Source organism: Excalfactoria chinensis, chromosome 9 (assembly GCF_039878825.1).
Source record: "Excalfactoria chinensis isolate bCotChi1 chromosome 9, bCotChi1.hap2, whole genome shotgun sequence".
Classification (NCBI taxonomy): domain Eukaryota; kingdom Metazoa; phylum Chordata; class Aves; order Galliformes; family Phasianidae; genus Excalfactoria; species Excalfactoria chinensis.
The window spans coordinates 341,513-365,736 of record NC_092833.1 but is presented as its reverse complement, the minus strand read 5'-3'; the positions used below and the strand labels follow the sequence as shown (position 1 = coordinate 365,736).

The window sequence follows — 24,224 nt, the reverse complement described above, 5'->3', positions numbered from 1 at the left end:
TAAGTGTATACACAGCTGGGAATAGAACAGCTCCTAAAACACCTATGAAAATAAGCCTCCAAGGTATACTGGATCACTGTTTATCCAACCTCTTGCAAGTGCAGATAACATCTGGGAGATAATGTGAAACGATATACAGGGCATCCAGGTTTTTCTGCTTAACAGAAAAGAACCATCTCTGAACTTGACATTTTCCACAACTTCATCTATGAATTCACATCATCCAACATCACATGGACTATTATTTCTTATGAAGACAAAAGGCAGCAGCTCCTGAAGGTAAACCTTGTAAACTCAGCACACGAGCAACGTGACAGGTGCCCTAGTCCAGTACTTCACTGCTACATTTGGGAAATGTCATAAAACTCTTATGAAGAAGCTGCATTAAACTATCCAGAAACCATCTTCCTGTGTTCCACAAAGAACAGCAACATCCTTCTTACAAGATGCACAGCCCAAATATACACAAAATTCTTTGTTTGGATATTACAGGCTCCAGAAAGAGCCACTAATGAACAAAGACTTGAGGACTAGTTGCATTAGAGTCATGGCCAGACCTCTGGCAACCTTTCCATTGAAGAACTTGGATATAAGGCCGAGTTAAATAGAATAAAGAAACATATTGAGCCCATTTATTACTGTTTTTCCAAGATTCAGCAGAGGAACCTACCCTTTTGATATCAGTGATGGCACTCACTGAGCTGGGATACTTGAAGTAATCAGCAAGCATGACAATGAGGTGGTCAGTAATGCTGGCAATTCTCTGAAGCTCCACGTCTGTTTCAATCAAATAGGCCAGAGTTTCTGCTCCTTCTACTCGTTCCTCCAGCAGTCTCTCCTTGCTACACATTCGAACCAAACATGGCAGAGTCTGATGAGTTTAAAAAGAATAAAAATAAAATACTGTTTGAAACAGCTATGTTCATAAAGAAACTCAAACAGCTATTCTAGAGCAATTCTCAGTAATGTTATTTGGACAGGCACCTTCAGACTAAAAGTATTTTGAAGACTACAGAGAAATTGTTCAGGCATTACTGAGTATACATCAGGCTACTTTCAACCAAGTTCTCATGCAGTGAAAAAGCGTTTAGAACAGATGTCACTACTGACACTGGTGATACTGGAATGAACTGCATTTTGGATATCCGCTTAAAAAGATAGGAGAGATGGAAATCTGACTCTGCCAACATGTGGACTTTCATCTGTAATTACCTTGAATGGTAGGTACTAAATTCTCCCTAACAAACAGTGTGAATGCGCCATACTCTACTGCGATTAACACTGAAATGTGTTTTCTTAGTGCAGCATCTTATAAAGAAACTGCCCTTTCCCCAGCATTACCACAACACTGGACTTAGGGACAGTTCCTGACACGCTGCAGACAGCTCCCCCAGCCCTAACCACGTTATGAAGCACTGATGTTCAGACAAACTATTGTGAAATTCAAAGAACAGCCTGGTTTTGACAGGCTCCTTTTATACACCGTGCAAGCATTCTGACTACAGTCTTCTGAAACAGATAACAGCGCCTTGTTCGCATGCAGAGATCAAGGTAGAAATGTGGTTTCCATGTTACTTACAAACAGTTACATCATTACAAACCTCAAACTGCTGTGTTTCAAACTTCGGAATATTTATTGCTGGATATGAACATTTTGGTATTTAAAAATTCTTACAAGAGCCACACTGCTATAAATGTTTTAAAGCAATTAGGGAACAACTGTTTGTTTGTTTAATTACTATCATTAGAACTTGGTGCTTTGAGATTACCTATTTAACAGGTTCTGCACTACTTTTTGTACTAGACAAATAAAAACAGGAATAGATCCTCATAAAAATGCTGTTTTAAACAGAATTGTCTAACTAGCTCACCTTAAGAACGATGCAAGAGTCATCTGTCCGTATTGCTCCAGCTCTGCACATGGAAGTAAGGCTGCGACAACACAATAAAACATAAATTCACTTATCCTTGGTTTTTAAGCACTTAAAACAATGCAGAACAACCAGCTGCACTAATGAAATGTGCTCCCCTTTTGATTGATTTCCATACATTTGAGCTTACTGGAGTTGGGCACATGACCAAATTACAACACGCACACTTACAAGGAGATTTATAGCACAGAACATCTTGCTGGAGCACTGACCAACACGTACACCACACAGGTCAAAAAAAGGACTAACCAAGAAGCTCGACTGATGTACAAATCTCTTACAATAACAGAACAAAGTTAACTACATTCACTAGGATAAAACAGCAATACGCACAGATCTGTCCTATACTGCCCACAAACAATAAGGAGAGGCTCAACAGAGGGCTGACAGCTTAAGTCATAGAATCACCGAGGTTGGAAAACACCTCCAACATCATCAAGTCCAACCATCCACCTATCACCAATACTTCCCACTAAGCCACGTCCCTCAGCACGACATTCAAACACTTCTCCACCCTGGCAGCCCATTCCAGTGCCTTATCACCCTCTCAGAGAAGCCATATTTCCTAATGTCCAACCACCTGAATCTCCCTGGTGGAACTTAAGGCCATTCCCTCTAGTCCTATCACTAGTTCCATTAGAGAAGAGGCCGAACTCCAGCACACCACAAAGTCCCTTCGGATGGTTGCAGAGAGCATTAAGGTCACTCCTAAGCCTCCACCAGACTGACTTACCCCTGGTCCCTCAGATGCCCCTTGTAAGTCTTGTGCTCCAGACCCCAGCTTCATTGTCCTTCTGTAAACACGGTCCAGGGCCTCAATGTCTCACTGTAGTGAGGGGCCCAAAACTGGACACAGCACTCAAGGTGCAGCCTCAGCAGCACTGAGTCCAGAGGGACGATCACTTCCCTGCTCCTGCTGGCTGCACTGTTTCTGATATAAGCCAGGATGCCTGGGCACACTGCTGGCTCATGTTCAGCCAAGAGTCAACCAATATTTTGTCAACCAACATCTGAGCTAGGCATTAATTTAGGAGACTCAGTGCTTCAGTGCAGGAGTAGTCAAGTACCTTGTTTTAGCTTTCAAACTAAGCCATTGTAACTGGCTTTTATTGTGTCGAAAGTGGGAGGTTAAGAAAAAAAAACCAACTGCCATTTAGAGAAGGTGACTTAAGACTACCATTTCAATTCTCGGTTGGGCTGGTTGAAACCATATATAAGGCCAATCACGACTGCTCAGTAATAATATGCCAACATTAATAACACCATGTTTCACTGCATTCCTATGATTTTTAAAAGTACCCAGAGTTCCCACGTCTTTAATAACATCACTGAACCTGTTCCAAGTGCCTACCAATGACAGACGTGAATAAAAATACATTGATTATGAGATTTTAGCTATTATGACTCAGAAGTTAAACAGATACGACTCGGCAACACAGAGATTATTTTCTAAACATTTCTGTTCAATCTTTGTATCTTACAGCTGGAAATACTAATTTTCATGTCTGAACAATCAGGAGAACACTACTCTTGCAGCTGCTATTAATTCTTGTTAAGATACTGTTTGCAGGACAAACTCACTCAACTTTGAACACAAAGTAAGTTAAAGTACTTCAAATAAATAGGCTTGGCTTAGATGGCAGCAATTATACTAATTTCAGCAGAAAAGGTTACTGCTCTGCTTATAGGTGCAAATCACTCCCCCAAGAGGCCTACTTGTTGCTCCCTCTTTGCCAAAATCACCGTTCAAATGAAGGATCCTTATTCCATTTCAAGAGGTATTAACTCAGATCCTCCAGTTCTACTTCAACAGTTGAAAAGCAAAGGAAGCTTCCTAAGATATACCTGCATTCCAGTCTAGATTAAAACTAGCTTAGCAGAAGGCTTCAGAAATTCACCAAAATAACTCTATTTCTGCATTCTAAGGACTCCACCAATAAACCAGAGAGGAATCCCACATTAATCAATAAAAACTGGCACATCAAAAGTGAAGTCTTAATTTTGTATCAGAAAAACAGTTACAGTTTCACCTACTACTCCAGCCTAGAAGAAGTGAAGGGAGATACAGACTTACTTTAAGGGATACAAGCAGGAAATGGATTTAGAGAAGAAAAGCCGGAAGATTTTTTAAGTCTTACACTGTCATGAAACTGATGCCTTCAGTGCCCTAGGAAAGAAGGCTGCCCACAGACTAATTAGGAGCCCATTCTTGAAGCACAAGATACTGGTTTGTTCCCCTCATTCTTGTAGTTCTTTTTTTTGCTTTTCGTTGCACATTTTTTTCTTCTGTGCTTTCAAAAGTCCATTAGAGCCAAAAATGAGAGATTCACCAGCCAAATCCTTCCAAACCAAAGCGGATTAGTAAAGAATACCAATATATCTGAGAGCGTTTATCCTAGAACAAGGAGAAACCAAAGCCAGAATAGATTTCTAACTGCAACTTGCCTTCATAACTAATCAACGCTCTCGCATCTTAAGTTAAAAAAAAAAAAATCAGTTCTCATGAACTCAATTTTTTTAACCCTAATTCTCTGTTTTCTCTCAATTGCCAAAGAAACACAAATCGATCACAACAGACTTCTACTAGACAGTTCATTTACCTTGCCTCCCCTTCAGTACTTGAAGAAAACCTGATTTGTTAGAAGGGAATGCAGGAAGCCCCCAGTCCAGCCTCCCACCACACAGTGGGATTACCTTCCTAAAACAATCCTTCCCAAACATACGCTTATTTATAATTGCTTTCATGAATGGATTAAGTCGCCACAACCTGGCAACGTGACAAAAGAGACCATCCTACCTACTGCCCCCATCCTTATTCCTCAGCCAGAAACTCAAGCCTTTGCTCTGACAAGCGTTGGTGAAATTATTTTGGTGAATAGAATGAGAGAACTCATTGCTGTAAGCCAAGATAAGCCATCAAAATCTAGACTAGCTGTAAGTGGAAAGAATTAAATTAAAGGAGACCAAATCAAATCATCAATGACCAAACTCTCAAATCACGTTTGATTTTAGTAGTTCATAGTGACATATCTCTTCAAACACCTGAAGTCATTTATTTATTCCATCTCATCAATATAAAAGAAAAAGGGTCTTAAGCAGAGTTATTTCCCAGCTTATGGAGTGTGAAACCCCAGTGTTAATGTTACAGAACTGTCACATTTTGTCACAAGGTACAAAGTCGTTACGTACATGAACAAACAGGAATCTGCCCATATCAAAAGGGAAAGTTGAGAGATGAACTTTAAAATAAATCAATAACTAATTCTGCTGCATGAACATATGAAGTTTAAAAAATGATCTATGTTTAATTAAACCATTTGAGAGAGTGACAAGTTTTGCTCTCTTCTTATTTTAGGAGAGGGCGTACTGTTCTCAATACACCACAGCCATAGTCTCCAAAGTGAACTCTCTGGACGGTGGTGTAACAAGCACATTATCTGGTAGTACACAACTACATTTCAGTATTGTACTTTGTAAGGACATACTGCTGACTGTAACCTATTTAACATAAAACATCATCAAGTTCAAGCTACTTGAGAAAACTGCAGTTTAACTGAAGAAAACAGAGGTGTTTTTTTTCTTGTTTAGGCTCAAGAAGAAATAAGATTACTAAGTGATAACAATATTTCAAGTATCTAGGTAACATAAATAACATCTTTGATTATTCCTACCTAAAGTTTTAGTTTCCTCACTTGCAGCGAGGATAGAACCAAAGGTTAAGAAATACTAAATTGCACACTATTGCATTCCAGTTCCCAATGAAAATTACCATTTGGCTGATGTGAGCTGCATTTCAATAGGCTTGTCCCTTTGTAACATCTTCACAAAGATCTGTGGTAACAGTTCTCCATCAACTGACACTGTAAGTAACAAAAGAGAACTCAAAGTAATACTAATTCAATCAATCAATAAAGTAAGCATCAAACAAGCAGCAGCTGCATTATACTTACCATTTACCAGAGTCATTGATACCTGTGGGTTTTCAAAGGCTAGAACAGAGAAGCATTTCAAGGCTTGCATTCGAACCTGTGTAAAAAAAAAACAATAAATAAAGCACAGGTGTAAATGCTAACTTAAAAGTAAAACAGGACTGTATTGACGTACAAGGTAGCAGAAATAATTCTGTATCATCAGTATGAAATTTAGATGGATAAAAAAGTAGATAAAACATCTAATTCACAGTTTAACTCCTGTGATCTCCCTGCTGGAATTACCATTCCAGACTGCACATTGTGGACTGTTTTCAAAGACACAAGCGAGGACTGGCATGTGGGAAGCAGACATTGAGAAACACTAGTTTCATTTGTGGTTTCACACAAACGTGCAAACAGCAGCAAAAAAAAACCCAGATGTATCATAAATCCAGTACTTTCTCTTTCAAGGATTCATGAGTACCTCGAGGGAATTAGAAACACATGTCACTGTATCAGTAGTTTTTAAAGGTGAATTTAATAATATTTCTGAAGAGATCATCCAATCAAATTGATTTTAAACTAATCTTAAAACAAAAATATACTGTAAGTTTTACTGTTATTGCATAACATCAGTTATCACCCGTGCACTAATGATTCACAGCTCTCTATGCTGGATCACAGAATTGTTTCAGTTGGTTGGAAGAGACCTCTGGATATCATCTGGTTCAACTTCATCTATCAGCTAGGGCAGCTGGTTTCTGAATATTTCCAAGGAAGGAGACTCTACAACCTCCCTGGGTAACCTCAAATCTGAAACTAAGTTTTGGTTCATCAAGCCTTCACAATTGCCTACTCAAGGTAGCCTATGACTTCCTTATGACCTCTTTTTTGAGGCAAGGAAAATCATCACCATCATCCCAGATAAAGAATCTAATTTAGTTCACGTTCTTTTGACTTCATTCTCTGTAGTTCTATATATGTTGTAGTAGGCGTTAACGAGGAACCTATATATGTAAATTTTGCCGATGTATTTCTATGCTTTTGTTACAACTTCCTTAGTGTGACAATAAAACTAAGAAGCAAGATTTCAACCTAAAAATCCCTGCCGCTGAAGAAAGCATTTGTGACTGTTGCATGTTAGGTTTAGGTTCACCCTACCTTCCCCAAAAATTCTGAAGGCACACAACAACAGCAAAGACTAACAAACTTCTATGCACTCATACTATATCTCATTACAGCCAAGGTAAGACAATCAATAGCACTGAAGCCTGAAGTCAGGAGTAACAAATAGCAGAAATGGATACATGGCTTCAAAACAAAAGCCTTATTTGACAACATTCTGTTTACTGAACAGATGATTTCATGAATACAATGTATGCATCAATGCAACAGGAAGCAGAGACTGTATATCAAAAAGCACTGAGAACAGTCAAACTCAGTGTTGGATGAGAACTAAATGGCTTGAATTCCTGAAAAACATCAGTTACATTGAAAAAGAAACTGGGAAATCTTACCCAGCTCCTATTTCTTTATTTAAAAAAGAATAGGAATGGTTCAAACTGGTGCACAACTTGGAACATTCACCTTACAACACAGACTGAAAGACTTCAGTTGATGAAAACTTAATACAGAAAGACAGAAAACACACCTGTCAGTCCCAGTAACAAAATACTGAGAATATCGTACTTCAAACAGGATTTGTAAAATGAAGCGGCATGGCATTTTCAGATAGCCCAGGATGGACTCTTGAAAGCATAAAAAGGGATGGAGCCAAGACCTGTGAGACTCAATGAGCACAAAATGCTGGTAGCTGGTGACCCTCACAGATTCCAAGCTCATGTTTTTACAAGTGTATCTTCTCTTTAGGAAAGCTCATTTTTGCTTTTCTTCTGCTTAACTGGTCTTTCTCCTGTAGCGTTCAGCAAATTAGACCAGTCTTATTTTCTTTTCTTTTTCTTATGCTTGCCAAGTGATCATCCTTCAGATCAATGAATCCCAGATCTGCCTGAAGTAAAGATGTCACAAAATCACAGAATGACCCAGGTTGGAAGGGGCCTCAAGGATCATGAAGCTCCAACCCCCCCTGCCTGGCAGGGCCACCAAACTTCCATGTTTACTAGATGGAAGTTTACAGAGCATTCCAAAATAACAGGCCTCATTTTGACAGAAAAACCACACGACAGGTAAAAGCGATTGTTATTCTAGAAACAGACATTACACATATTAACAGTTCTAGGTCATACACGCATACATAGCTTTTATCGTGATCGTTGGGATCCCTTTCATAAGACACTGAATAATTTCCATGTCTTACTTTGTAGGAAGTGGAGACTAACAGGTGTGCGATATTCTGAACTGCTCCGTGGTTAAACAAGATTGTCTGGTGGTCTGGACCCTACAAAGGAAAATATAAAATGCAATTTATTCATTTATTTTTAAGGAACATGTGAAAGATTACTATTACCTCAACTATTATTATTTTACTATTCAAAGGTAGATTCACCAGCACGTGTTTTGTAATCAGTTGGCATATCAACTTATCTTTTCAAGAAAGAAGCCCAAATCTTACTTTACAGCATTTGTCCTTTTCTGATAATCTGACATTTTCCTCTAAATTTAAAAAGCGTTTTGAATTAAACACAAATACTGAATTCTGCAGTAGAAAAGGATCGGAAATTCTGTAGCATGACAAGACTCAACGAGGTCAAACAAACCAAGAAAAGCCCAAGAGGCCTCACAACTCTCAACAGTCTCCTGGGAGACTTGCAAACTCCTCCTTAGAAGTAGAGTCATGACTCTAGCCACCTCTACATTAAACACGGGCACAACTGGAATCTACCTTTTGGGATATCACACCACTAATCATACCCTGATACATTTTCTTGACTACTCTGCAAATGCAGAAAGTATCTTCACTCAATTTCTTGTTCAAACCCGGCTGGGCTTATGGGCATATGTACACACCCTAGGAAGCATAAGTGACACTTTATTTCCACATTTGATATTCAGCTGAAATCAGATTCTCTTTGTATTCAAAAGAACATTTTTGGAACATCCCTTACTCTAAGAAAAAGAGCGTGAGAATTACTTTTAGATGCAACACATCTGGTGCTTTAAGAGATGCTTCAGCTGCTACTGCCACCAAGAGCTTTCTATTAAAAAAACACAATCAAAATAGCATGGTTGAAGTAGGAAAACAACTTACATTGGCACACAGAAGTGGCTGAGGCAATGATTTAAAGCCGCAGCTATGCCAGTGTTGAAGCTGAAGAACAGATATTGAAATATGTGAAAAATATGAATGAACTCAGAAGTTAAAAAAAAAACTCATATTGACCTAGATTGTTGTAGTAACCCATGGGCATTAGTGACTTTCAATGAGATGCAGATGTCAAACTCTGTATTCATAGCTGCAGAAGTTGATGTACAGATTGGATTCTTTCACACACACACTGTCTGCACACACCAATTCTGCTTGTTCAATGCACACACAGGCTGAGTTCTAACTGAAATGCAGACAGCTTCAAATACACAGGTGAAATCTTCAGATTACACTGTATCCTTCCTTTCTAATTCCAAGCATCTCAGACACCAGCTTAATTGCAGGGCCTTTTGGCTTTGTTTTTCTCTGGGCATCCTATCACAGTTGCAGGAGCCAGTTCTATTTCAGGGATCTGAAACCCCCTTTCAGCAGAGTTGGAACTAGATGATCTTTAAGGTCCCTTCCAACCCAAGCCATTCTATTCTATGGTCTTCTTTTCCCCAGATGTGAGTGAGTGATGAAATATTTCAAAGACAAATAACATTTCTTGCATTATTTTCTATCAAAACTCTGATTTTCAAGAAAGCAGGAGAATAGAAGAGTATAATAATTCATTCCATAACGAAATTTTAGATGCAGATATGGAAGTGCAAATGTATCTTGGTTCAGGCCTAGGATCACATAAGAAATCATTCTCAGAATGGGCTTAGGAGGAAACTGCCCTGATTACAGGCTCTATCCTGGATCTCTCCTGGACATGAGTTTAATTTTCAACCAGTGGTGAACATATCACTTGTACAGAGATACCACCACATTCAAAGTAATTTTCCAACACTATCATTTCAAACTACTTATACAACTGCTTGTTTCCAAATGCATACCAGATCTTCCTAATTTGATGTTTAAAACAGTAAAGCTTACCTACTCACTTTCTCTGGAAATAAATCATGTGTGATAGAGAGGACCTTTAAAAGTAAGTTTTGACTTGCATTTTAGCATGCCTTGAGCACAATCCAGCTTCAGTTTGCTTGGTTTTGATTACATGTTGATAGAGTCGTAGCTATGTATGCTGAAAACTGTATCATTTCCCCCTGTAGACCAACAGCGTCCTTAAGATGGCTCTTCTCCAGAGTCAACATATTCCACTGCTCAATTTTAACTCCAAAAATGCAGTGAAAAGCAATAAAAGCATGATCTTGAAGCAGACAACAAGAGCAATATGCTAGGAACCTGAATTAAGGATTTCCTAGCTAAGTAGAACAGGTCTGGGCTGAAATTGGAGCAGGTAAGAAAGAAGGAACCCCAACAGCTTGACCAAACACAACTCTCTGACCAGAAAGAGAGAATGGAGCACAAGATCTAAGCAGAGAAGAGTATGTAGAAACAAGGAGGACAGGAGCTGTGATATGCCATACATTTTGTGTGTATCTATTAATACGAAGAAAAAAATATAAACATTGATACATACACTAATATGTTAAGGCTTACCTGAATTACAAACCTTGTACTAACTTATTTATCCAGGGAAAAATTATATAGGGTTCTCAGCCATGTTTTTTTTAGGGTAGGAGATGAAGACTTCATTTTAAAACATTCTGAACACTGAGGCTTTCAGAAGTATTTGATACGTTTTAATAAGAACGTACTTTCCACATACATCAGAAAATCTCCTGCAAGTTCTGCATGCCTGCACTAGAAATATTGTATCACGCCAGAATACAACAACTGATTTTACATCTTATTTCCCAGATAGGAAATCCAAGAAATAATCAAAGTAAGAAAGAAAGGGGCATTAGCCAGAACAAGAAAGAAATGAGCTCAATTACAAATATTTTTCTTTGCTCTGCAGCAAGGTATTTATTCTACAGATATAGGCCCCATCCTTCATACCTATTGCTCTGCTTTTATTGTGCATTCAGGCTTCTCCCTGTTTGCAACGTCGCCTTTTTTTTCCAAAACCTTTGGATTTTTCAAAACATTCACTCCAAGTTTGGTTTGAGCTGGAGCAGGATTTGTTGCTTGGAGTGGTGCTGAAAACAGCACGGCAAGTTCATAAGACCTTCCTTATTCTCCTCTTATTATGTGACTGGGCTACTCTTTTGTTAACTATACATCTGAGAGGCAAGTCAGCAGGACTTCACAGAGTTAAAAGGAAGCTGTTCACGTGGAAGGAGATTACAAGTGTGTTCAAGCTGGGTTAGTTACCTGACTTTACTCAGCAGTTTGCACTCAGACAGCAAGGCTTCTGCCACTGAGATAAGTTCCACCTGGATCGACAGACTTCTGCATCCATGTACAGTCAGTCCTGTGTGATGGCCTGATCTTTCAGTCGTTCAGGTTACTCTGTCTATTACAGACACTGTCAAGGCCTATTTAAACTTGAGGTGCCCATGTTTGTCATTAGACAGGTACAACTTACTTGTTCCCATCAGGTCAAGACGGAAACAATCAAAACACCTCGTGTGACAACCTTCCCACAGCAGAAAGGAATGGCACCGGTGCATCCTTCTTAAAATACCAAATTTGTCTTCCAATATTAACTACAGATCTGAGCTTATACAGTCCGGCACAGGACTTTATCTACACTTGATTTCAACAATTCTCTACATATTAGCAGCTGAGTTGAATTTTTAAATCGCTTTAGTGTCTTCGATTTCATGTAACAGAAGAAACTGAATTGGATGAACACGCATGCCAAGGTAGAGACAGACAAAGAAATAATTTACAGTCCCAGAAGACTCATTTTTAAATTATGAGACAGATATTTTTGGAGGTAAATACTTTTCAATTCAAGACATTTTAACATCGTTACTTGCCAGTCCAGCAGATAAATACAGACTATTTGTCTTTAGTTATAAACTGTAGCTATAAAGGACAGATGCTACACAATTTTGGTTTTCCACACTGAACTGAATCAGTTACTTTATACCCAATAATAATACCAAATAACTACCAAAAGAAACAGCAATGTTTTTCATAAAAGTTGTGTGGGGAAAACTAAGGGGTATAGGGAGAGATGCAGACAAGGAGTGCCTTAAGACTAGAAGACAGCAGCATGAGAACAAGAACGTATCTTAGGTAGAGCTGTTGGTAAATTATAATCCCTATATTAGGGAAACTGCATTACACAGCAGGACTGAACACTTATCAGGATAAACCTGTAACTGTTTCAGCTCAACTGAGAAGAACATTCTTTCCCTCAACCTACAGTACTTCTTGGAAACCCTTCTCTTGGTTTAAAACAGCTGGTGTGGTAGGAGATGAAAACCCTTTGCAAAGAGAAGTTCACATGTTTTTTGAGATTTCCAGAGAAATAAAAACAAAACCCTCCTATACTGTTATCTTGTGCTAACTACTGTTAGTAGTGATGACTGCTATTTACCTCGACTGCTGATGTAGTTTAGTAGCCAAAGATATTTACATCTCAAAAATCAGTTATTTCCATACTTGGCTTTACTGCAGAGAAGCATCTATTACACCCAGTGTGACAGCAAATCTAGGACAACAGGACTTCAGCCATTACTGTTCTAATATGCCTGCCGAAAGAGGAGGTATCTTACACAGATTCTTATATGCCAGAAACACAATAAGTCTCACAGAGAACATGTATTCTCCTCCTTACTTTGCAGCAGTGTGAGAAGATCTGACATATGTATTCTTGTGTATATCGAGACCTACTGAGCAGCGCCATGAGGTGTGAGATAACTGTAGCATCCTGGAAGCAAGTCAGAAAAAAAAGAAAGGCATTAAGACCATTTCACTATAGTTTGTTAATAACTTGTTACTTAGAAGGGTACTCAATTCTGCATTCTATATTCCCTATTAAGTAGTTCACTCACTGGAGTTTTCAGTTGCACTGGAACTTGCACACAAGAGAAGACCATTTAAGTAGTACAGAAGATACATAAGACATCACGTTAGATATAAAACCTTCTGTTTATGCCTCCAGAATCTTTACTTCATGAGCAAACAATGAATAAATAGAAGGGGAAAAAGGAAAAAGCCCTACACTGCCTGCAGATCCGGAATTCTGTGGCACCTGCTGATTAGTACAGGGCAATGAATTAATAATTCCTCTTGGTTTAGACACTGTTACACCAATGCCAGAGAATTCCAAGTACATCACAGCAAAAGAAAATCACTAAACTTGAAGTTGTCTCATGGAAACACATCTATCTGCTTTTCAAGCCCTCTGGTAAATTACCAAATGACAACATTTGAAAGCTCTCTGTTAGTTTTACCAGTGCCTCTCAGGTCAGACGATGACATTAAAAACAATACCAACCATTTTAGTTTGGAAAGGTAGAAAACTGAATTAACTTCATGAGATAAAGTGTGTCCAACAAAGGAGATGAAAGAACTGAACAATTCCTCTTGGCCAAAGAACTTACAGTCTAAGTTGACCATACACAAGTAAATGAGACTCTGTTCTACCTGCAGGAGAGCAACTGATGAATTGCAACATTCTTTGTGGGAAAGAAATGGGTTAAAATTAGAGCAAAGTCTTCATGCTCATTAGCTACTTTTATAGTGATGAAAATAACAACCCAGTTGCTATGAGAGCTTTTTCTGAGGTTTTATTTTCTAATTACTTGGAAAATTTCCAGCAATACTTTTCTATATGAGCAAAATAAATGTGCTCAAGTCTCCACTAGTAATATCCACATTTGGGATTAACAAAGTTTTGCAATATTCACCTTTATTTTTAAGATGTATATGAATATAAATTGAGAATTTAGCAGATGGACTTCAGAAAACTTTGCTGCCAACAACGTAGCCTTGAACATCGCAACATAAAACAGAAAGGTAGAGCAAATAAATTATACTGAGAACAAAAGCAACTTTGGTTTCAATTGTTTTTTTCTTAATAACTGGAAGGGATCAACACAGCACAGACACCCATTTGCCAGTTCAGGGTCTGACAGAAACAATTACTTACTAGGAACTAGAATTCTTCCAGATAGACCAGCCATATATTCATGCCTGCTGCATGCTTACGTGCACAGGAAGAGCAAAGGACAAACTATTCTAAGCAATATTATTAGGGTCTGGTTTGAAGTAGTTGCACCTGAACTGCCTTTCTATATAGCAGATATACAAACACTGATTGCTTCTCAACTGCAGAGTCCAAAAGGCCTGTGAATAGCTGGTTTGGTTGAGGGGTAATGCCAGATATTAAATCCTCAAGTATGTTTTAACTGCATTAGTGGTCATAAACATGATTCTCCTTAACAAAGAGTGCTTGCAGGTACTGCCTTTGGGACATATGCCACAATAGCAAAGTTCCACGAGAAACCAGAAACATCTAATGAGCCAACCTTGCTCACAAGAAAAACATGCTGAAATCTTCAGTAATGCTAACAGATCCCCAAAACTTGGAAGTCTCCTTCCTTAAGTTAAAGCAAAATAGATTGACACCCCCAGAATTCCTCTGTGGGTTTGCACACTTGACCCATTAAAACAGATTCTTATCATTTCCCATTAATCTTAGGCAGTCTCATCTCTACAGACTTGAACACACTGAAGAGCATTACAGTTTAAAGGACAGAATATTCTGCTTACAACTTACTGTGTATAGAAGATCCTCTGGAGTTACAGGACTGATGAATATGGTACGGAGACATCGTAGGCAAGCTTCTATAAACTTCAAATCTGGTGACAGTAATCCTACAAATAAAGAAAAAACTAATTCAGTTTCATTTGCTTATTTGAATACCCAGACAACTACTAACAATTTGTTATTAACTTACAACAAACAAAGAGTACCTTGCAATAAGGCTGGGATAATATGGCAGTCTAGTAGGGATTTGACATTATTCTCTGTACCCATTGCAAGGCTTCCCAAGACCACTGCACATTCTGTTCTCAGTTCTGTGCTGGAGCTTTCTTGCTGAAGCAAGTATAGCAACCTGAAAACAGAATTACTTTTAGAAGAAAATTCACATGGAACAGAACTTGCATCTCAGGTAAAAAGTAATATGAATTCTACAATATAAAGAGGACAAGGTCCTTAACAGCAGGATGGAATCCAAACTAAAGAGTAAGATGGGTATTTTTGTGTTAGGAATAGTTTTGCATTGTATGTTCCTACACAGGTTTTAGATGCTGCTGTGGTGCAAAGATGCCTCGCTGCTTTTTCTAAAGATATAATGTCACTGTACTGATAACTGGGATAATGTGTTTCAGGTTACCGAGGATCCCAAATTTCAATTAAAGGAAATGAGTCTGCTGTTTGACGTCAGTGGGAAAGGGAATCTCATACATCTCCCCTAACACCCAGGGACATGGCTACCACTGTCAGGACGGCTGCTGCCTTTGGCAGTGACTTCTTCTGGGTTGCAGTCGCAAGGTAATTCTACCAGTGAACACAAACACAGGTGCTGGGAGCGATGAGAGTTTTGAACACCAAGAAATTATCACACATGAACATAAAGAATGCCTATCTTTGGGTCTCCATCACCACAGATTCTTTAAAGCATCAAGAGGTCTTTGTAATTTATTTCAGATGACATTGGTAGTACCTGAATCACAGGCAGAGGTCACCAAACACTTTCAGTTTAATTTGAGCCATGCAAAGACACTGAAAGCAACCAGATTCCTACCTCGCATTGGCACAAAACATAATCTCTAAGATTGACAGTGTTTATTAATTTAAGATGTGAACCATTTAACTAAGGGTTCCCTCAGTACAATTCTCAGCACAACTAGAACAGGCAAGATGGCTTGCACAGAGACACAGTTCTCTCTGTACATGCAAGATACACAGTTGCTTTTCTAGAGACAGTAATGCACAGCTCTGTCTCATTTGAAGGGGTCTCCTCTAAAAGCTTGCAATATACAGAAGCCTTCTCTGAGAGAAGAGGGGCCAAAAGTCAGCACAATGCCACTGCTGAAGGAGAAGGAAGTAGCTACTCAGATTAACAGATGCCTGACAAACCCCCAACCCCAAAGCTGCTTTCCTGAATTGAAGGCAAGAAAAAATTAGCCAGAAACACAGTAGCTAAATGCAATTTAGGAACACAGGACAGGAAAGGGGCAATTAGGGGCAGTAACACAGAAGAATAATTTCAGCACACATTTCACATGCTTGCTATTTACATAAGGGATAAACTGCTCCTTAAATTGCTAACTTACAATAAAAGGCCAACAGACAGAATCATAGCTTAGTAAAGGAAGAGAGGTCTCTTCCATACCTAGAAGCTGAACATCCATTACAGACAATTGCACCTCTGCCAGGAAGCAGATCACTTAACCAGCTCCTGGAAAACAACGAACCAATCCTCCAGTTCTCCCTCACAACTTATTGAATGAAAAACAAGCAGATTTGCAACCAATCTGCCTTGCTGTAAATGCAGGTCAGACACCAACCAGAAAGCCAAGGTACTCCAGCATCACCCAAAGCACAAGTGTATGCTTTGTCAGATGTAGCCAGTCCAATGGTGGAAAAAAGCTCTAAAACATAACAAAAGGTGGATGAAGTTTCTTCCTTCACACCAAAATGAACATGCGTGATGCAACTGAATGTACAGCAGCACAGATACCTTTTCTCCTTTCCAATTCTTTAAGATTCAAACAACCAGATGGGCACAAATTCAGAACAGTGTAGATTTACGGAATCATTTCTGCTTTTGTAATCTTCTCTGTCCACAGATGTAACATGCATAAAGACAAACAGGTCTGTTGCTGCTGTTGTCGTATCAGAAAGATTACTTACTCCTGATGTTTAGGCACTCCTTGTGTAAGTCTACTCCTAATTTGTTTCCATTCAGTATGGCACACTTGTTATCCCTTATAAAATCCCTCTGGGTCTCTTACAGGCAGCAGCTGATGGCCACCTTTCCTGAAGCACTCTGGTCCCATGTGGCACACTTAATACTGATGCAGGGCAGAACACATAAAAGGCTCAGGTTATCAGTTGTTCCACAAAGCAGACCTCGTTCATCACTGAGGCAAACTCAAACCAACCGCACCAATGTGACTGGCTTCTGGAAGAAGAACCAGAACACCCCCAGGAAACCCTCAAGCCAATGAAATATTTCTAAAGCTACCAATTCTGGTACTGTCTTCTTCAGTGATCAAGGTAGAGATGAATGCTGCTTCTGGAACAGTACAGAAGAAGTAAAACATACAAGTAATGTTACTCAAGATTATAACATTTCATTTCCAATCCAAAAGAGACAACATAACCTTGCACCAGCAGCACTTCACCTCCTAGATCAGGTAGGAACTGTCAGCAAACAGCAGGCCGTTTAGGTAAAATGCAAATGCACTGAATCATCTTAGCTAAAATTTGTCCCTGAAGAGATGTGAGGCTTCCCTTGAACATCACACCACCACATGGACACCACAGTCCCACTGGCTGTTCTAACTCGGATATCCTCCAATCACAAAATAAAAACCCTTAATTGCACACGAATTGCTGTGAGCAAAGCAGAAGATGAATGAACTCGCTGTGGTACCCACACACTTTGCAAAGACCTTGCACAGTTTTCAAAGTCAGTATCTTATTTGTAACCACACTGCTGGAAATGATGTAACCTGTAGGACAGGGAGTAGTGCCTGACAGGTTTGACATCAACTTCTTTGATTGGTATGATTTAAAAAGCAAATGGAAAGATGTGACTTCAAATTGTTGGGCATTTAGAAAACACACTGACAGCCAATAGGAGGAATCAGCAACAGGATGTACGCTATGTACACTCTTTCATCTCAGCACAGGGAAGAGAGAATAAAAAGCAAAGTCTGCTGCCAAAATGATTCAGCTCCAGGTTTAAGCAGCTTATAAAAAAAAACATATTTCACAATTATGTTAAATGATTCAGCCTATAATAATTTTATCAAGAATTAAGGCACTCCATTTGTCCTCTTGTCATGATGCTCTCTCAATCTGCTCCTTCCTTCAAGTGCACAAACATCAGAACTCCTCGCTGTTGGACTCCTAAGACTCAGCCGGCTCGCCTACAGCCCAGGCTGTGCTGAGATACACTTCAGATGGAGCAACACAAAGCTGACTCCGTTTAATTCAGCACATACAGAACAAATGTGCTGTGAAGCAAACAAACCAACTTCCAAGATGGGAACCACAGACTCCATCCTCCCCAAACCCACAGCCATGCCTCAAGGCAAAGGTTTCTGCAGTGTGCTGCATGCAGGGTTAGTTTTTATGGGCTTCAGTGGGAGAGGCATAGCAGAGCTGGGGCAATGACAGCAAGCCAGCAGCAGCACAGCCCTCCTCCAGAGCAGGACCTGAGCTTGCACACTCACAGACCACTGCTATCTTGGATTCAGGCCATGTTTCACTTTGTAATCATCTGAAGAAGTTTTAGTACTGAAAAAAAATAGAAAGAAAAAAAAATACAAAAAACATCTTTTTGCTGATTATGTTCTAACAATGAGAAGCCATTGAACAAGACTGGTAGGACTGGATGGTCTTAGAGGTCTTTTCCAACCTTGGTGACCCTATGATTCTAAAACACAGTTGTTGAGGAATACCAGGAGACTCCTCTGGTGTAAGAGCTGGTGGATACGTGCCTTGCTGCTGATTAGATAACGTCAGTAACTTTTGGGGGGCAGTGGAGGTGGTAAAATACCCTGCATAAAACCAAGATCTCAATTTAAAAAAGCAAATGCATTTCCTTCTACTTTCAGTACCAATAGAAGCGTTCTGAAATGCATCTCACATGGACGACGTTCGGGGGTTTTTAAGGGCTTTGACAAATAAACTATTCCTCGCATCCAGAAACAATCAGCCCTGTTCTGAAACATTCACTTTCAGGTCTGTTTTTTTTTCTGAAGATAGTTTCACAAAACCCAGAAGCACCCCCAATTCTGAAGGCTGCTCACTTCCAAAGGGAGTAATTGCTGTTTTCCTTCCCATTAACAATCTGCGCTTGGAGCAGATGTTACAGCTACATGAAAGCAAAGGAGGCAAAATGAAACACTCTGACTACAATACATGGTCTGCACATTTAAAATAGAAATTCTTAACTAAGCTTTATAATTAGTTCAGACGAACATTTAAATTCAGATTCTTAACACACAAAGTTTTTGAAGCATTAATAATATCCTTTTCTATACCTTTGAAAGATGCTTGGCTTTCAGCCTCGGGTTTCCACAGAATTAAACGTCCACATTATGGTACCTCCTACTGCCTTTTACCATTTCTTTTTGTCCTTTTTAAAGAGCCAACTGACACCTTGTGACACTGGAAATCACTAATTTAAATGGCATCCTTTTACTGACAGAAGAAACATCATTCTGGAGCAGTTTGCTGTTCCCAAAGGCCTGGTACTGACAAGTTCAGCACAGATGTTTGCAGTATATTGCTACCATATATTGAGATTCAAAAGATAAAGAGGTGGAAAAACAGCACGTTCACGTGGGGAGAAAAGGGAACGGTACAATTTGGGTTTGGGAGATTGAGTATCAAAAGAAATTACTAGGGTACATCTCTCCAGCTACTAGTGGGCAGTATGAGGCTCATTAGGAACGGCTGCAGCAGCATGTCCCATTGAACATGGAGGACACTGGAACAAGGCTCTGCCAGAACCAACACAACTCACGTATGTAGAGCCCAAGAGCTTCAGGAGATGCCAAAAGCATGTGAGATTCTAAAACAGCAAAGCAGGGGGAACGCTGCTGTTGACTCGCTCTTCAGCCAGCAGTCCCTCAGTGAAGGTAACTGGTGAAGGTATCCAGGCAGTTGCAACTGAATGAGATAGGACATGAAATCCATCCAGAGAAATACTTCAATGAATTCCGTGACCAATTACGCCTAGAAACCACAAATAAGGGCAGCTGGAAGCACGATGGATTCTGAACAACTGACAGGGATTCATCCAGGATAACCACGCAATATTCTAGACACGAAGCAGAAAACTTTCAAAGAATGTAGCTGCTGAATGAATGGGGACTACAGCAGCCTAGCAAGGTAGATTTTTCCCCTCTTTTGAAGCTTACTGAGATGGGTGTGTTGCACCAGAGCTGTACACTAAAAGGCATTTGTGTGACTGGGACCTCACCAATGTGCTCCGACACAGATCTCACACAGCTGGCTACAAAGGTCACAGATTTACTCTCTGATATCCCACCCCATTTACAAGATGTCACCAAAACCTCTGAAGTTCTTAAACCTGGGAGAGAGACAGTGAAACTCAGCTGACAGAATATTTCCAGCACTTCATCAAACCCCATGAGAAGGAAGGTAGATAGAGGAGAGCTCAGGGCAACTGCTCAACTTACAGTACCTTGTATCTTAAGACTACTTATCATGTCTCGACCATTCCTGGTGAATTATTACTTTTGGAACACAAACACTTAACTAAGATGGATTACAGAGAAAAGTATTCTTCTGTTTCTCCACAGCTATGTATTACAATGCTATAAGCAGCAGGGAAGTAAGCTGCAAAAGAAGTTTTTCCTTTAGGAACAAGAAGCTTCAGTGTAAAGCTCCTGTATTTTCTTGTTTTGTTTAAATACCTTCACTTACAATAACATCATATGATTTTTTCCCCTACATAAATTACTTAATATCCAACCAAACTGATCTGTATGGCCAGCTAAATCCAGTGTTGGAAAACTCTGTAGACAGATAACTACTCAGTAATAACTTGGTGATACCTACTAAGTTGTATGAAGTCTACGTAAATTATCCTTATACGATATACATTTTCCTTAAGGACCGGGTTTGAGTTCTTCTTACCTTAATGACCAGTTTCATGTAAAAATAACTCTTGCTACTTCACATTAAAGCAGTGCAGCGTGATTCACTTTTCCATAGGAGGAAGCAAACTTTGTTGTCTCTCCATCTGTACTTTTGAACTCTTTGTTGTACATGGAATGGCTAAACCGCATCCCCACTCCATCTGATACCAACCTGCTGTCACTCAGAAAGAATGTCAAGAGCAGGTTTTGAACGCTCTTACAGATATGGTGCTCCCAGCTCCTCAGGAACAGCTCCCATCAGATATCACAAAGCTAATTTTATGTGATTAAGAGAAAACAAAACCACAGGAAAAACTGCAACATAAAATTCAAATCCCAAATCACAACTTCAAGGATGATCGATGATCTCTAAGGTCCCTTCCAACTCACACGATACTGTGATACTGTGATGCCATTAGAAGTACAACTCATATTTACAATGCCATTTTTGTTACTACAAAAGACACCTCTAAGAGAGAATGCTTACAAGCTTTTTAAACAAAACCAGCTCTAATACAACCCTGCTGACCATGACCGTTTGCCTTAGCTCACATATACTCCACAGTCCAGTAGCGGAACGCCTCATTCCAATCACACACGACCCTCACAGTGAGGGTTACTCTTCATAGTGAGAGATATGTAATTAAGCCCTGCCTCCTGACTTGCTCTGAAGACAAAAGCAGGCACAACAGCACCAGTCCTATCAGGGCTTCTCCATCCCTTTCACACTCTAGGGCAGGGGAGGCTTTACAAGTACCAGCATCCCAGATGAAGCTCCTTCACTCAAGCCCTAGGTTTGGGCACAGATTGCAAACCAGTGGAGTACAGGACACATAAAATGCCATATAAAATGCAGCCAACTAGAGAACGAGCCATCAGCAAACAACTGTGCTCTGCCCTGGCAAGGATGGCTATGAAGTAATTAATGGGCATGACAGACCTAGTAGTACTGTGTCCAAACGCTGTGCCTGACTTCTAGAAAGAAAGCTGGTACCATACCAGAGAACTCAATCATTTCACCAGATGTGTCCAGCTGGTACAGCTCTCATCTGTGCTGCACCAGCACAGCGCCTGCAGTTGATCTGAATGCCATACAACTTCTACAGTCAGCAGTCAGTTAGATGGGAAACAGAACTGCAAAGGATCTTGACAGATCCTTTAGTCACCATCCTTGCCCCAAGACTGGATCACCGATCCGCTCTACAGACACCAGAAACTTTCTAACATCAGCAACAAAAACCTTGTTCATGTTGCTACTTTAATTAGAAACCTGAAAAAAAAAATTAACAAATTACTGCTGAACTAATTGCATAGTAGATAGATTGCCATGAAAAATGAAGGCTAAGTTTGTTCTGTGAAATAGCTCAGCAGTGTTTGCTGCCCAACCTGAACTGAGGAACAAGCAACATCAAACCAGTACATGGCAACTCCTCATCCATTACTGCACTGCTACTTCTTCAACCAAATTTAATATTGGATCCATGGATCACTGCATAATTTGAAAGGCTGATTTAGATAACTTCTGCCTAAAACCATTTTGAGATAATACCGGGTGCAATTCTGCTGTGTCTAATCCTAAGCAGCCAATAATTAAAGAAATTTGCATGACTACACAAACCAAGCACAAGATATATTTGCATTAACATATATTTCATGCATAATTTCAGCACATAAAGTTATGAGTCAAGGAACTAAAGACTTTCATGGAAACCACATTCCTCACTCCCAAAGGAGCACTACCTTACAGTAACTCACCATGGATTTAGAACCAAATACTCAGTCAAGTGCTACTATGTCCTGCCTGTACAGGAGATGATCCTGTCAAGCAGATATTTGCATTCCTAGCTAAGTGTGGCTCTCCTCTAAGAGAAGCATTATAAAAGACAACAATTAACAGAACTCCTAGAACAAGTGCTTAAATTCAAGGACAACCCCAGGCAAAAACTTCAATAGCCTTTGCTTTTCTTAGCATCCTCTTCAGAGCAAACAATCAGGAAATGACCGCCCATCATACTGACTTGGAAAGCTACAAAGAGAACGCCATTTAATTGGTACATCTGTCTCCCTCTTTAAAAGATGACACCAATACGCAGTGAGCTCATGAACACAGGCAGCCACTGACCTACAACGACAGCGATTCTGCTATTCTTCCCCAACATTTTCTTTCCAGGTATGGAGATCTTCGAAGGACTTCACAATTCTTTCCAAGCAGGCTGATATGTTCAAGTAGGTATTATTCACACAAGCCATTAGTACGTGACCCACTTTCAAACAAAAGATACTTCCTTGGCTTTTGCAAGCCTCATATCGATCTGCACTAACACGTAAACACACCATCTTGCACTAAGCATCAGAAATGAGAAGAAGCTCTTTGAATCTAAATGATTTCTTCTGATCACATGAAAACTTGCTGAAGGAACACTTAGGAAAGCAGAGAAGGAAAAATAAACATGTAAACAAGAAGTTGAACCACAGGAAAAAGCAGCAGCAGCAGAATTCTATCAATCCCCATGTCATTACAGAAAAGAGTCAGCTCCTCTTGGGAGACTGCAATCTAACCGAGAAAAGAAAACCCACGGATAACTTTGCAGAGGAGACTTAGAGCAAAGAATTTAAGCTTCCTTACACCTATGCTTAGTGGGGCAAAGTCTGACCTTGTGGATTGGAATTACAATTTTCCTGTTCAGTTTCTTTTAGTTTCAGAGGTCATTTCATGAATTAAAAGGCACATCAAATAAAGACAAATTCCCACCACCTTGTTCGAGAAAACAGGAGATCTCCAACACAAATGGTCTGTATCTATTTAGGTCTGTCTGCAACACCCTGAGGAAACTCTACAGCCTTCAGGAAGGCACTCACAGATGGATAATGCCACAAGACCTTGCCAGTAAGAGTTGTCCTTTCCTCACAATATCCCATTCAATTTATGTTCTTCTCCATACAACCCAGTCTGAAAAGCTTTGGCACTGGAATTCCTGTCATTTGAGGATAACTTGTATTGAAGCAAAAGCAGACACGATCATTTACCTTTAAAGATTTCCCAAACACAGTCCTTTCTTTGCATTAGAAAGTTAACCACGTAATTTACTTGGAAAGCCAAAAGATACTAACAGAAAAAAAAAAACAGCTGTATTTTCATTATTGGGCACAGAACAAGTAAAAAGAAGAAGCTCAATAACAGAAAGAACACAGTCCTATGAAATTTAAGAAAAGGCAGATTCTAGCTTTACAAGTTGGAGAGTCTCTATTTTTTGTTAACTAGAAGCAAAAGGATAAATAATAGTCAGAAGGATCCCTTGGGTCTGTTGCAGGAAAAAAGAAAAGTATTCTTTAAAGTTTGCCTACGTTTCATCAAATGCACACCATGGTAAGTCTGCTCTTCGCCCGCTTGTTTTCAGTCAGAGCTGAAGATAA

At 39.6% G+C, this 24,224-nt stretch overlaps 1 protein-coding gene across 4 annotated transcripts in view; it reads right to left on the bottom strand.

Moving 5' to 3' along the window:
• Positions 1-24,224, bottom strand: part of ARMC8 (armadillo repeat containing 8) — a 57,795-nt gene that overhangs the window by 16,985 nt on the left and 16,586 nt on the right. For 2 of the 4 annotated variants that reach the window (XM_072344604.1, XM_072344607.1), the window contains 9 exons: positions 14,874-15,016; positions 14,677-14,774; positions 12,730-12,822; positions 9,051-9,110; positions 8,160-8,240; positions 5,882-5,957; positions 5,701-5,791; positions 1,872-1,932; positions 671-871 (listed from right to left, as the gene is read on the bottom strand). In XM_072344604.1, coding sequence (XP_072200705.1) covers positions 671-871; positions 1,872-1,932; positions 5,701-5,791; positions 5,882-5,957; positions 8,160-8,240; positions 9,051-9,110; positions 12,730-12,822; positions 14,677-14,774; positions 14,874-15,016 — 904 coding nt within the window. The remainder of the gene's footprint in view (positions 1-670; positions 872-1,871; positions 1,933-5,700; positions 5,792-5,881; positions 5,958-8,159; positions 8,241-9,050; positions 9,111-12,729; positions 12,823-14,676; positions 14,775-14,873; positions 15,017-24,224) is intronic. The other 2 variants (XM_072344605.1, XM_072344608.1) reach the window with 1 other exon arrangement.